Genomic DNA, 16,338 nt, shown 5'->3' with positions numbered 1-16,338 from the left:
TAACTTTAGGCAAGCCTCTTTCCCCTTACAATCTCAGTTTCTTCATTTATGTAATGAGATAATGGTAATCCATTTTACCTACCTCATAGGAATATTAAGAAGATCAATTGAATTACAACAGGTGGGAGAGTAGTATGACAGCACATGAAATATTATACCACAACTAATTAGCTACCATTTATTGACTGCTTACTCAAGTTGTAAGAAGTTGATACTATTTCATTTATTCTTTACAAGCTTATGAAGAAATTACTATCATCTCCATTTTACAGATGAGGAAACAGAGGCTTAGAAAGGTTAAGTAACTTGCCCAAGGGTAAGCAAGGGTACTTCAAAAAAGTTCATAGAAAAATAGAAAGAAAAGATAATACAAATCTTTCCATGAACTTTTGGAAGACCCCTCATATACAAAGCTAACAAATGCAAAACTAGATCTGTATGATTCAAAAGTCCATGCTCTTAACCACTGTGCCATATTTCCCCCTTATAATTGTTACTTATCACCAGTTCTGACATATAATAGGTACCAAATAGTTTTTTAATTTAATTTTAATGAAGTCTAATGATAATTTACAATGTGACTTCTTTTACTTCCAAGCCTGGGACATTGTAAGATTTCAGGTTCCAAATTAATCATCTCTGCCTCCCCCAACCTTCGTTTTTTAACTACATCTACCTAGGATTAGGGCCTAAAGTCCAATATGGTGCCACATAAAAAACAGTGGATCTACTTCTATTTCCCTCTAACATGATTCAGGTAGAATTCACTGAAGGTCTTTTAACAATATTAACGTTCAGAGTAAAACATTATCTACATTTGGGTATCTCTCTACAAAGTATTACTTTAGAATAGCTCTAATAAAAACAACTACTGCCCTCTAATCTTTAATACATGTAAATGAAATTAATTTCCTGACCATAAATACAGTAGGCCCAAGCAAATTAACAAACCCCTTAAAGCTTATTTTATAGGGAAAAGATGAAGAAAAAAGAACAAAGACATTTGGATTTATATAGGAGTTTACCTAAGACCATCCCAGTTTTTGATACCCCCTTATGGGAGAGGAGGTGCTTTGTATCTGAGAACCTGAAGGTCTACCAGTAGCTATTTCCTTTGCTGATAAACATGAGGGACCTAAAGCTCCAGTATACTGACAGAAAAATCACAAGCACCCGGGTATAGACAAAGCACAGACATATCTTTGGAGTTCAGTAAATTACTCTGTGAACACACCACCCACTTATCTTAGAAATGAAAACTAGAAAATAGTATAGAGTTATTTTAGTCATGTATCCCCACAATAATAATAGCTACAATTTGCAGAATGTCCAGTATGTACTCAGTCTTATTTTAACTAAGCAGTTCTCAAAGTGTGGCCACAGACTCCTGGAGGTCCCCAAGACCCTTTCAGAGGGTCTATGAAGTCAAACTATTTTCATAATGATACTAAGATGTTATTTGTCTTTTTGACTCTGTTAACATTTACACTGATGGTGCAAAAACAAGGATGGATAAAACTGCTAGCATAAATCAAGTCAGTGATAACCAAACTGTTCTAGTAGTAACTGTATTCTTCACACACTTGGAGTTTAAAAAAGAAAAAAGCCAGTTTCACTTAGGAATGCTTGATGAAGCAGTGAATTGTTTAGTAATTACACATCTTTTTATTAATCTGTGTGAGAAAATGGGAAGTATGCATAAAGCACTTTTGCTGCATGTACAAGTATAAGGGTGGTTTCATGAAAAAACATTTATAGGGTTGAGTTGTTAGCTGAATTCAGCTGGTTTTATCACAGAACACCATTTTCACCTGAAAAGACAACAAACAAACTTTGGATATTCAGACTTGGGTATCGGCAGAAATTTTCTTGTAAAGAAAATGTGACCCTGTCACTTCAAAGAAAACAACTGGTAATATTTATTGCCCATAATAAAAACCAAGCTTTTAGATGAAAGTAAGAATTTTGGAAAACTTGTTTCTACCACCATGAGTTTTGCAACTTCCCGTTACTTACAATGACTTTCTGCTAATATTTGTGGTGATATTAACAAACATGTTTTAAAAAAGATATTACGTAATGAAACTATCAACATTTGGAAAACTTGCAAAACTTGTCTAACTTGCAAACCACATAGGGATGATACAAAATCAAGCATGGATAAAACATCGTTGGAAATACAAAATAGACCAATGTATTTTAATGTAATGTAGTATGAAAAGTTAACTACTATGGTTTCAGATTTCACAGTGGTAATCTTGAAGAAACTACCACTTGGTGTTGGTGCAGTATTAAAGATTATCTGCAATTTCTAAGAGAGGCTATTAAAATATTCCTTTTTCCAACTATATATCTCTGTGAGGCTGAATGTTCATACATGAAAGCAACATTATCACAACAGTCTGAATGCAAAAGCAGATATAGAATTCAGCTGTCTTCCATCACACCAGGCATTACAGAGATTTGAAAAGTATAAAATAATGCCATTCATCTCACTAATTTTGTTTTGAAAAATAGATGTTTTTTATTAAAAATGTTATTTATGTTAGCATGTAATGGATTTACTATTCTTTAAATGAATAAATAAATTCAAAGTTTTCAGTTTTAATGCCTAAAACAGCAAACATTAATAGATACAACCTATAGGAACAAAACCTCTTTGAGGCCATCAATCCTTTTTTAAGAGTATAATGACACCCTGAGGACAAAAAGTTTTAAAATTGCTGTTCTAGTTGACAACAATAGCTGTCTTTTTAAAACCTCAGTCGCAACTATTCTGTGAAACAATTCCTCTTTTTATATTTGAGGAAACTGAAGCTCAGGGAAGTTAAGTGACCTAACCAATACCATATAGCTGATAAATGGCTACTTCCAATTTGCTACACTCAAATCAATTCAGGGTTAACTCCAAAATTAGTGCTCTTGCTACTATGTGCAAGCTCTCTTTCACATATGCCATTAATATACAAAGTCATTATACTAAATCTCCTTCTGATGAAGCTAGGCTATTAGTTTGAACACCAAAAACATGATATGCTAAAATATGCTAATGTCCACAGAAGATACCAAAATATATAGCATTAACTTGAATTGTCAATTAATTGCCTACACTTCTGTATATTTCTAGTAAGTTTTTCTGCATTTTCCAGTATTTTCAGTTGACCTTTTCATCATGTTCACTTATCCGTTTCCTTTCATTCTCCAGCTTCTAATATACTATACAACAAATCTATGAATTGAAGACTATGAAGAAAATGAAAGAAAACAAAATCAAATTTATTAAAGCAGTGACTTCATTTTTTAAACAATAACAGATAACTTTATCATAGATGCCTTTTTAATCCCAAAATTGATCTTGTGGGTGCATTTTTTAAAACCACCCTATCACTCAAAATTCAACTGGAATCTACAGTTGATTAAAGTATGTAAATATTTTCCCCCTCTGGAAAAAAAAAAATCTATATTTGATTATGACCAGGCTCTGCAAGTTAAATCTTGGAAGCAATTTCCAAGAAGAAGTCATGTAATATACATGAGAATTTAAGACATATTGCTCACTTAGTAAATAATAAAAACTTAAGATAGTAGAATGAGAGGAACTACAAGTCTGGCATTCATTTGTTTAAGATTTAACAATCTTACTTTCACTAGATTGGCAGTAAGCTCTTTGATGGTATGATATGTGCCTTTTCAGTTATTGTTTTCCCAGATGCTAGCACAGTATCTAGCACATAGAGGACCTTCAAATGAAAGTCTGCAGAATGAATGAACAACTGCATGAAAAACATACTGGTTTTCTTCTTTCAAATTTCTCCCACCCTGCCCACCATGTTCCTAACTTGCTGATGCAGGACCAGATAAGTATGAATTGAGATAAATTCTTTTCTTTCCCCCACCTATCTCAAGTCTACAAGTGCCATACTAATAAAACCTTAAAGATAAAAGACAGTAAAATTTACCCCAGAGAGTCTCTCTAGAAGAAATATATTATTTTTCATGGCATCTATGATAAAGTTCTCTGTTATTGTTTAAGAAAATAGTTGCTGGTAAGCCCGACACACTGCCTGAGACTCCAAAACTCTGCCACTCTCTTCAACAGCTATTTTATGATTAAAAAAAAAAAAAAAAAAAGTAACAAGATGTCAAAAGAACCTCAATAATTTTTCAATGTTTAAAGCTTGAAAAACTTCTAAGTTAAAATAACATTATAATTTTCCATCCACTGTGATTTTTAACTTCAGAATTTTTATTTTACTTCTTAGCTTATCTATAATTTCAAGTTTAATATTCACAAACAAGAAAAAAATTTTTAATTCTTAAAAAATTATTCTTTACTTTTACTAAACTATCCACACAATGGGCAGCAGGAGGCAGCAGAGGTTTTATGAAAATGTTTGAAATTTTAATATCACTATGACAGGCATTCAACCAAGTGGTTTGACTTCAGAATTCCAACTAACTTAAAAATAGATGTGTTATTTTTCTCTTCTGCTGACATAAACATCCATGTGTCTTTATGGGGAATTTTGGCTCCACGTTCTTTGTGAATCTATGATAGCCTGATTAACACTAGGCACAGAAGAAACCTCAATGTCAAGACAGGAAGCTTTATTTAATAATGCTAATTTTGATATTGTATCAAAAAAAACCCAAAGCATATTGAAGAAATCAAAATATATATTTCATCTGAAAAGATGACCTAGGTTTAAAACAGTCTTATATAGCAATAAAACTAAACTGCCAGTCTAGGCAATGTAATCTTCCCTCTTGTTGTATAGAGAGATTTCAGAATATAATGGCAATACTACAATTATGAATCCTAAACATTCAAGAACAATAACCTAAAACAATAATGTCATTTACAATAAAAATACATTTAAATAAAATTTGAACACTTCAGAAAATCACAAAATTTTAACTGGATAAACATATATATATATATATATATATATATATATATTTTTTTTTTTTTTTTTTTTTTTTTTTTTTTTTTTTTTTTTTGCGGCTGGCTGGTACATGGATTGAACCATGGATCTTGGTGTTATTAGCACCATGCTTTAACCAACTAAGCTAACTGGCCATCCCTGGATAAATATTTCTGGCTATATTTGTCATATATCCAAAGGAGAAGAGATACTTTAGTATATAATACTTTAGATACTTTAATATATAATAATCCACACTATCCAGCACCTAAATTTTAGGATGTTACAAAATAAAAAGGCAGGAACAACTTCTATTCTCACTGGGATAATAATTTAAAGGAAAAGCAAATATTGTTATTTTGCTAGAAGTTAGATTTCAATACTGAAAGTTTATAGTTTTTAAAAAAAATCTTAGATAGCCATTTGGTGGTGCTGGGCCAAAGCAACAGAGAAGAAATTATGTGTTAATACATTGACTTTCAACAATCTATGAAACTCTGACAGAAAAAAAAATGTATGTGCATGGAAACAAAATTGATAAAAGTACCTCCTTCTCTAAATATACTTTCTAACGTATTTGTTTTAAATGAACATACCCTGTAGTCTGCAAAAAACATCTTAGAGAAAATTATCAAACTTATGCTCATGTACAAACTCTTCCAATAAAATTTTTCATTTACTAATTAGGATTTAATAACATTAAGGACAGCATATTTCACTTAAGAAAGTAGAGGTACAGGGCTGACCAGTTAGCTCAGTTGCTTAGAGCACAGTGCTGATAACAACAAGCTCCAGGGTTTGATCTCTGTTACTGGTCAGCCACCAAAAAAAAAAAAAAAAAAAAAAAAAAAAAAGCGGAGGTACAGACTCTTTAATAATAAGAAATTACGGAATTAACCGATTTTTTGACAACTGATTAATTATTTTTTTATCATTTCCAAGATCAGGATTCTCAGCACGAACTAACCCTGACTTCTAGGATCAACTGGGATTAAGCCAAGTATTGTGGACTCCAAAAGCAAATGGCAGAAGTTCTTGAAAGAAATATCCTTTGTGATTTTTTTTATGTGGAAGAGTACTTCAAAAATTTCATGGAAAGATTGTATTATCTTTCAATTCCATTTTTCCACGAACTTTGAAGGATTGTATTCTTTCAATTCCATTTTTCCAGGAACTTTTTTTGTGTGTGTGTGTCTTTTTTGTGACCGGCCGCACCGCACCGCGCTCAGCCAGTGAGCACACCGGCCATCCCTATATAGGATCCGAACCCGCGGCGGGAGCCCTGCTGCACTCCCAGCACCCTCCCGAGTGCGCCACGGGGTGGGCCCTCCAGGAACTTTTTGAAGTACCCTCATATACCCTTAAATATCCTAACCTATATATTTATAATAAATGTTAGACATGACAGTTCAGCTACTTCATTTCATAGACAAAGGACTGAGAGGTAGGGTGACTTGGCTGAGTCATTGACACCAGAACTAGGGCAAGCACACAGCACTTCTGACCCCTGACCCATGTGCTTGCCACATCATGTTGCCTTCAGAGTTGGCTATAAAATTTGAAGCTTGGTGACAGCTCAGGCAGAGTTACCTCATAGAGAGTTCATTAGGTATGAACTACTTCAACTATCCCACCATAATACCTGCACTCACCTATATCTCACCCATTACAAAAAAGCTGTCATTCCTTCAATTCAAAGCCCATCTCTGTCCCTTTGGTTCCTTCTCATGCTACCTCTAGGATCTTACTCCATCAATTGTTGTTCTGTTCCATTCTTCACATCTTACCCTTACTAAATTATTAGCTCCTTATCTCCTGCAATATAAATGCCCAAGCCTCTCTCCATTTTAAAAAACAATACAAAACCAAACCTAAGCACTAGATTTCATTTTCTCCTCTAGCCTCTTTGCTATTCACAGCAAATGTTTTGACAGATGAAATTTACTTCTTTACTTTTACATACTTACTTTTACATACTTACATACTTACTTTTTCATTCTACTGTAACTTTTTTCCAACTTTTTATTTGGAAATAATTTCAGAAAGTTCAGAAAAGGTGAAAGATTAAAAATAGTACAAAAAATACCTGTGTATCCTTTATCTAGATTCACCTAGTAACATTTTACCTTATATTTTTCCTGAAGAATTTGAGAATTACAAATATCATGGCCTTTTACTTCTAAATACTTCAGTTCCACCTCAATCTTATTTCTTTTTCTAATGTTCCTCTAACACTGACTGCTTTTACTATATCACTAATGACTTACTAACTGCTAGATCAAACTGGCGCTTTTTAATCCTTACTCTGCTTAGTCTGTGGCCACTCTTCTCCTTAAAGCTCTGTTTCTCTAATTTTCCTGTAATAACCCCCTCTCCTAATTTTCTCATATCTTTCCAGCTACTCCTTCTTATACCTGTCTACAGCTGCTCCTTCTCTGTAGCCTCCACTTACCTTCTTCCTCAGCAAACCCCATATTCCTTGTCTATTCTTTGCCCTTCAATCTCCAGTTTTCCTGAATGATCTTGTCCATGTCTATGGCATTCAATTCCCATAAATGCTGATGGTTACCAAATACATAATCTTTCCCAAGTTCCAGACTTATGTTCTTAACTGCCTAATAAATCTATTTACCTACACTGTAAACTCAACAAATCAAAAAATAAACCTGGCATCCCTCCATCCTCCCAAATCTGTTCCTTCTTCCTATATTCCTTATTTTGGTAAATGGTGTATCTAGTTACATAAGTCCCAAATAAAGCTATCCCTGCTTCCTTCCTTTCTCTCATCTGTACACCTGTCACAAAAGCTAACTGATTCTCCTGCCCACATATGCTAACAATCTGTCGAATCTTCTTTCTTGACATTGGTACTGTCCTCATCTTTTTTCTCCTAGGAATTAAAATAGTCTTACAACTAATTTTTCTTCCACTGCTCCAAATTCACCCTCTACTCTACCACAAAGAATTTTTTCTAAAATGCAAATTGGAGTATGCCATTCTCCTTGTCCTGTGGTGCCTCTCCACCTCCTACAGGATTAAAAATAACACAAAGTTTCATCCTGATTTGGCTTCTCTCTCTCCCTCTTGCCATCATCTTATGATTTCCAGGTATACACTCCAGCCTTGCATATACCAAACTCCTTGTATTCTTCAAATATGTGATATTTTCTTCTGACCTCACGCTTTTGAACATATTTCATCTACCTTCAATGTAATTTAAAGCAATTAAAATTCCCTCCATTAGAAATTCATTTTTAAATAGGAGTTAAAACATTCCAAATGGCATTGTGGCAATTTGAACAATTTTCCTAAATAATAGCTTTAGGCAGTTGAGGATGGTTTTTTGCTACAGAACCCATAATAAAATAGGTAGACAAGCCTATACAATATCTCTAAATGAAAAAAAAAGAAATAATTACAATGGGATTATTATAGATTTTGGTTTTCTACCACTAAATATGCTTGCATAGACTAATATTAAAAATTGACTTAAATGTCAAAAAATTTAAAAATAAAAAAACTTCTAAGGCTCCTTAACTGTTTAAGTCTTTTAGGTATTGATGGAAAATTATTCTACAGGTCAGTAATGTAAGTGAGCCCTCATCTTATAAATGAGAGAAGAGAACGAAGAAAATCATACACAATCACAAAGAATTTAATTAAACCGTGCCTTATGCGGGGGGAAAAAACTCACACAAGGCAAGTTTTCAGTGTGGGAAGAAAAATTCCTATATCACTTTTCCACATATTCACATAGACTGGGGGAAGCAAATATACACAGGTATCACAAGATGTGACATTAGTAAAGGTTCTCAAGGCAAAGACTGGCTTAGAACCATGGTGAACTTGGAAGTTTATTTAAAAACAACAAAAAAAAACCCTTTAAAATAGTACAATTGCAAATGGGATTATATCAAACTAAAAAGCTTCTGCACAGCAAAAGAAACAATTAAAAGAGTTAAAAGACAACCAACAGAGTGGGAGAAAATATTTGCAAAATATACATCTGACAAAGGATTAATATCCAGAATATACAAGGAACTCAAACAACTTTACAAGAAAAAAACAAGCAACCCAATTAAAAAATGGGCAAAAGAGCTAAGTAGGCATTTCTCTAAGGAAGATATACAAATGGCCAATAGACATGAAAAAATGCTCAACATCACTCAGCATTCGGGAAATGCAAATCAAAACTACACTGAGATACCATCTCACCCCAGTTAGGATGGCTAAAATCCAAAAGACTCTGAACGATAAATGCTGGCGAGGTTGTGGAGAAAAAGCAACTCTCATACATTGTTGGTGGGACTGCAAAATGGTGCAGCCTCTATGGAAAATGGTATGGAGGTTCCTCAAACAATTGCAGATAGATCTACCATATGACCTGGCTATCCCACTGCTGGGAACATACCCAGAGGAATGGAAATCATCAAGTCGAAGGTATTACCTGTTCCCCACTGTTCATCGCAGCACTCTTTACAATAGCCAAGAGTTGGAACCAGCCCAAATATCCATCATCGGATGAGTGTATATGGAAAATGTGGTACATCTACACAAAGGAATACTACTCAGCTATAAAAACGAATGAAATACTGCCATTTGCAACAACATGGATGGACCTTGAGAGAATTATATTAAGTGAAATGAGTCAGGCACAGAAAGAGAAATACCACATGTTCTCACTTATTGGTGGGAGCTAAAAATAAATAAACACACACACACACACACACACACACACACACACACACACACACACACACAAAACCGGGGCGGGGGGGGAAGAAGACATAACAACTACAATTCCTCAAAGTTGATATGACAAGCAAACAGAAAGGACATTGTTGGGTGGGAGGGAGGAGAGGGAGGAGGGAGGGAGGTTTCGGTAATGGGCCACAATAATCAACCACATTGTATATCGACAAAATAAAATTTAAAAAAATAAAATAAAATAAAATAGTACAATTGTACACTTTACGTAGTTAAATAAAAAGTGGATTACAAAAAATCACAATAAGATACTTATCAAAAAAAAAATTACAAGTGTTGGCAAGGATATGGAGAAATTGGAACCCTTGAGCATTGCTTGTGGAAATATAAAATGGTACAGCTGCTGTGGAAAACATTATGGCAGTTCCTCAAAAAATTAAATATAGAACTACCCTAGGATCCAGCAATTGCACTTCTGTTGGGTATATACTCAAAAGAATTAAAAGCAGGGCCTCAAACAGATATTTCCACACAAATGTTCACAGCAGCATTACTCACAATACCTGTAGCCAAAAGGCAGTAACAACCCAAATTGTCTATCGGTGGATGAATAAACAAGATGTGGTATATCATAAAATGAAATATTATCAAGACTTACAAAGGAATGAAGTTCTGATACATGCTACAAGATGGATAAGCCTTAAAGTCGTTATGCTAAGTGAAATAAGCCAGACACTAAAGGACAAATATAGTATGGTTCCACTTACATGAGGTACCTAGAGTAATCAAATTCACAGAGACAGAAAGAGAATGATGGTTGCAGGGGCTGGGGGGAGGGAAGAATGGGGAATTGTTCAATGGGTTGAGAGTTTCAGTTTGAGAAGATAAAAAAGTTCTGGAGATGAATGGTGGTGATGGCTGTACAACAAAGTGAATGTACTTAATGCCACTCAACTGTACATTTAAAAACAGTTAGAATGGTAATAAGTTTTGCTATGTATATTTTATAATTAAAAAGTTTTTAAGTGTGTTACATACTTGCTCTTCCATATTAAACGGAGAAATGTACTGCAAAACTCTTACAGCAATGCACTCTTGACCATCAAGATCTCTACGACCTTGAGTTTTTATACCTATGAGGAAGCAAGCACCGTTTTGTAAAGAGTACTGAACCTGAAGTTATTGTTCAATCTCACTTACTTCTACTGTGATTTCTGGCCACCTTTACTGTTTCCTGTGATACTTGACTACCAGACTTTTATCAGATTTTTTAAACAGGCGAGACATGTTAATATGGGAAAGAAAGGTTATTTCCTTAACATAAGTGTTTCCTTCTGATATTATACCATTTGATGAAAACACAATCATTTAACATGTAATCATTCTCAGTGTCTACAACCTGAAAAATAATCTCCACCAAAACCTTAAGGATGATAAAGACTAAAACAACATTAAAATTCATTGTTCATGGCTATTTTTTATTAGCAAAAATTATATGCCTTCTGTTCCTCTGAATTCCAAAATTTGAAAACACTGTTTTTGATTACAACATCAATAATTTCCTTGCTTATCATTTTCCTTGACCCCCTTTCCCCCAAATTCTTTAGGTATATCCTCCCCAAAGCAATCCTGAATCCAGTACACATTCAAACATCTAATTTTCATTGCTTCTGGGCCACTACATGTCGCTAACAAATTACCTATAATAATGCCACACCATTACATATTTATTTACACATTTATTTTTCCCAAACTGAACTTTTCCAGAAGACTATTTACCAATCTTTCTATTTGTTCTTAACTCCTGTGGCAGTCATTAGGGCTGTTCACACATACTTCAATTCACTTCTAGGCACCTATAAAATTGCATTTTTTCTACCGTCTTTGAGATTAGGCCTGGTTATAAGACTTGCCTTGGCTAATGAGATATGAGTGGACGTACACGTGTCACTTCTGGTTTGAAGTTTTAAGAGTTACAGGTGATTCTCCATATTGAATCCTCCAACTCTCCCTCAGTCCACATCCCATTACCCAGGGCCTTGAGTGATTCCTAGAGACTCCACGCTGACCTCCACTGGACATATTTGTGAGCAAGAAACAAACTTGTGTCAAGATACTGAGTTTTTGAAGTTATCACCATAGCGTAGCCTAGAACCTAGCCTATCCTGGCTGATACAGTTTCCCCCTTTCTCAATGCCCAAAGTAGCTAATCCCATTATTTAAAAGCCTTTGACCACAAACACTCCCAACTTCCCTCCTTATTACTCATAATCTCGTCAGGAACAGGACCATTCTTATCTTCCTTACTTATGTCAGAGAAAAACTGGCCGTTCTCTTTTTGTGACATTCTTACATGTCCACTGTTTAAAAAAGGGGGGGGGAATAAATAACAATCTAAAGACCACAGTTTTTAAATTATGAGATCATGACAAAATGGAATACTACTCTGCTATAAAAAGGAATGAAATACTGCCATTTGCAACAACATGGATGGACCTAGAGAAAATTATATTAAGTGAAACAAGTCAGGCACAGAAAGAGAAATATCACATGGTCTCACTTATTTGTGGAAGCTAAAAATAAATAAATAACTATACAAACAAATGGTGGGGGGAAGAAGACACAGCAATCACAGCAATTCCTTGAACTTGTTAAGACAAGTGAACAAATATGATGTACTGGTGGGGGAGGGGAGAGAAGGAGGGGGAAAATAGGAACCAGTGAAGGGACACAAAAATCAACTACAATGTATATAGGTAGGTAGGTACATAGGTAGGAAGGAAGGAAGGAAGGAAGGAAGGACTACTCGACAACATTTTTTTAACAGCATATGTTATATAATTGTAACTCAAGGCATTTTAAGCAATAACAATTTTCCTCTTTATTTGTAATGGTATGCTGGCTTTCAACTTTTGAGCATCACGTTTTGATGAAGGAAATTTAGTAATTTCTGGAAAATGCAAATAATAAAACTAACCCATACATTTCTGGTCAATTTCAAAAAAAAAATAATAATAATAAATAAATTATGAGATCATGGCCTTTTCTTAGCAAATATAGAAATGTGCCTTCTCTTGAGTAAAAGAAAAGTGTTAACGGCCAGCCTGTGGCTCACTTGGGAGAGTGTGGTGCTGATAACACCAAGGCCATGGGTTTGGATCCTATATAGGGATGGTTGGTTAGCTCACTTGGAAGAGCGCGGTGCTGACAACACCAAGCCAAGGGTTAAGATCCCCTTACTGGTCATCTTTTAAAAAAAGAAAAGTGTTAACAAGTTGCCATAGATAGAGATCTATGGCCTGCTTGAGTCCCACATCATTGTTGTAAGGGCTAGTATCAAAAGCAATGTGTTCAAGGGTTCCTAGTATGGAACATTAAAATGCAAGCAGCTGCTGGAAAAAAAAATGATGCAAAGATTTCATCATCTAAATAGAAAAAGTAAGCAATCTAATGCAAGTGATACTATAACATCAAAGACATATCCAAAAAGCATATTCAAATAGGCTGCAAACTTCAAAAAAAATTTAGATAGTTAAATAAAAAGTGAGATACAAAACTAATATTTAACTTTGTGAAGCAAATGTGAAAAATCTGACATGCATAGACAATATATATACAAAAAAGAATGATGATTTGCTTCCTTGTACATACATTATATTAAAATATTATATATAATTAGCTTAATAAAAAGAAAATTAGTTTATTGATATCTTAAAGTTATTTTAAAATAACTTTTAAAGCCATATAGGATTTACTCTTAAGTAAATCATAACAGGAAACAATAAATTACTACAATTTATCCTTTACTGCAACTATATATTTAAATGAAATTTTTACCTTCCAAGTGGTTTTTGCTCTGATGGAAGGTACAGGCCATATGTTCTATATTTAGGTTGCTTGTCTTAATCTGGTCACTAGAAAATAAAACACACCCAAAACACATCAGTTATTACAGGTTATCTTAGTTTATTCTAAGACAAAGAAAGAAATAACATTTGTTAAACAATTATTATATGGCATGTGCTGTTCTAGGGGCTTAATATTAATTATTTAATTTACATACCACAAAACTTAAAAGTAGTTATTATCTTCATTTTACAATAGGAGATTAAAGCTATTAAGAGGCTGTGAAAGTCAAATTAATTTGTTCAGTAACTGTGAAATCCAAGTCTGTGTAAAGAAGTCTTGGTCTTTCTGCTATCCTAGTCTACCCCTTTCTAAGTGTTATAAAATTACCCTGCCAAGTAAAAGTTTCCCTAAGTCTTTACTGAAATTTTTATTTTAGTAAAACATGAGCAGTTAATTTTTTGTGAGTCTAGCTTTTTAATAATGAATATGGTCAAACACCAGCTAATATCAAATTAAGATGTTTAAGAAGGATTAAAAGCAGAAAAAGTGGTTAGATTGACCTAAGAAATTATCCACTAAGCTATGGGAATGTTCTAGAGGTTATAGAGAGAAGTGTGAACGTACTGCTAATAGTAATATGATAAATGTATTCTGAATTAATTAATTGAACACAAACTTAGTTATTTGGCTGAATTCTTTTATATTTGCTAAAGGGAAAATATTTCTTCCATGGAACTGGGTTGTGACGATAGAAAATAGCCCCAGTTGTGAGTTATAAATGTTAGAAATGAAATAATAAGCGTTAAATATATTAAATAATTAAAAAATCAGCTTACATAGATTGAAGAATTAAACAATGACTGAGATGAAACCAATTTAAATCTATGCTTTAAAACCTGTAGTACACATCACTAATTGACAATGAGGGCAACGATGGTAATATATTTCTGTACTTTCCAAATTTCCTAAAAATATACAGTTGTTATTTTTAGAATCAGGAAATAACTATTAGTAATAAAAATCTGAAATATCAAATAAGCTATAATATGCTAGGTTTCTTCATCCTAAGCTCATGCTGTTTCCATTATACTTAACTGACTCCACACTTTTAAAAAAAATTACTTCGAATAATTAATAAGAGAGGATCGGGGGCAGGAATCATTCATTCAATTTAAGTATTACCTGAAGGATACCGCTTCTTTAACTCCTCTGATATCCAGTTCTGTACCATTCCCATCAATAACAGGTGAGTCCAAATTAGCAGATCCATTACTAATGTGATCACTACTTTCATATCCAGATTCTGTCCTTTGCATCTGCCAGTTGTCCCCATGAACTTTACCCTCTATGAGGCCTTTATTTTTCTCTGCTCCTTTTCCATTAGATTCAAGGGAACTTCTGCTTCCTATTTCCTGCTTCATTTCATCTTCATATATGGTCATTAAACCTTTTTGCTTTGGATTCTCTTTTGGCCAATTATTAAAACTCTGATCTTTGTTACATTTAGGTTTGTTGCTGATATTTGCTTTATGTCTTGGACTATGCTGCCTTTTTTCACTTTCACTAAAAATACTATCAACATTTAATGTTTCTCTCATAGGTTTCCAACCTCGGTTCCGGCTTCTACTGCTGCTAATACAGCTGCTTCCTTTATCCCTAGAATCTTGGCTGCTGTCTGTATCATATCCAGTGCCACTGTCACTCTTAACTTTACCAGTTATTTTCTCTCCTTGAGCAAGAATCTGGGATTTATTTGAACTTATTATTTGTGCAGAAGCTCGACTCTGATGGGCAACTCGGTCATGTTTACATGGTCCTTTTCCTTGACTATGATATAGATGTGGATTCCCATATTGTCTAAAGCCATTTGGGATAGGAGGTGATCCAGACTTGAAATGTGTAAGGCCTTCATTGATCACATCTTCAAAGAAAAAAAAAAATTAAAGATAACAAATGAACTATTCCTCAGAACCACTTTTTAGTCACAAGCCAGTTACCTAGTTTGTTTGAGAAGAAATGTTAAGTAGTCATAGGTAAAATAATAAGTAGATTATACCACATACTGCTTTGAGATTTAAAAGTGCTTTTTTAGTCCCTATTTATGCTTCATGAGAAGTATTTATAAAAGGAATGTACTTTAAAAAGTGAGCTCTAAGGTATAGATAATAAGATTAAAGCAGTTTTTTTTTTTAAAAAAACATTCTATCTCACTCATAATTAACAAAACCCATTAAAAAAATATTTTCTACCTCTTATATTGGTAAAGATTTAAAACCCTGCTAAAGCAATTGCTGCTGAGAGTGTGAAGAAATAGATATCCAATAACTGTTGGTAGGATTGCAGACTGGTTCAGTCTTTCAGAAGAACAACTGAGCTATATCTGTCAAAATTAAAAACAAACATACTCTGACTCAGTAACTCCTCTAAAAGAATTTTGTGCTATGGCTATGCACAGAAAATATACGAAAGTATATGTAAGAATGTCACTGTAACAAAAATCTTAAATCACTCTTCACAGTCTATCAGTATCAGTTGCATTATGCTATGTCCATAAAGAAAAGAGCATAAAAACCATAAAAAGTAAGAAATGCTTATAATGAACTGGAAACTATTAATGGTGAACAGAGGGAAGGTCAGAGCTTGCAGGGAAAGAGGCCTTTTCACTTAATTTAATAACCTCCCTTATTATTTGAGTGAATTGCATTTCTTAATAAAAGTAAAATAAAAACATCAAAACACAAACACAAGTATCCCAGGCTAGAATTAAGTAACAACCAGGAAAATGTTCCATCTTTAGATTAATACAGGTGTGTTAAAGAAATAATACTAAGAAACATGTAAATATATAAAACACAGT

General features: G+C 33.8%; 1 protein-coding gene across 2 annotated transcripts in view; it reads right to left on the bottom strand.

Moving 5' to 3' along the window:
* Nucleotides 1–16,338, bottom strand: part of USP53 (ubiquitin specific peptidase 53) — a 69,666-nt gene that overhangs the window by 4,904 nt on the left and 48,424 nt on the right. For both annotated transcript variants that reach the window (XM_063107933.1, XM_063107934.1), the window contains 2 exons: nucleotides 14,664–15,402; nucleotides 13,470–13,546 (listed from right to left, as the gene is read on the bottom strand). In XM_063107933.1, coding sequence (XP_062964003.1) covers nucleotides 13,470–13,546; nucleotides 14,664–15,402 — 816 coding nt within the window. The remainder of the gene's footprint in view (nucleotides 1–13,469; nucleotides 13,547–14,663; nucleotides 15,403–16,338) is intronic.

The sequence above is a fragment of the Cynocephalus volans genome, chromosome 9 (assembly GCF_027409185.1).
Source record: "Cynocephalus volans isolate mCynVol1 chromosome 9, mCynVol1.pri, whole genome shotgun sequence".
In the NCBI taxonomy this organism is placed as follows: Eukaryota; Metazoa; Chordata; class Mammalia; order Dermoptera; family Cynocephalidae; genus Cynocephalus; species Cynocephalus volans.
This window is presented reverse-complemented; position numbering and strand designations above follow the sequence as displayed.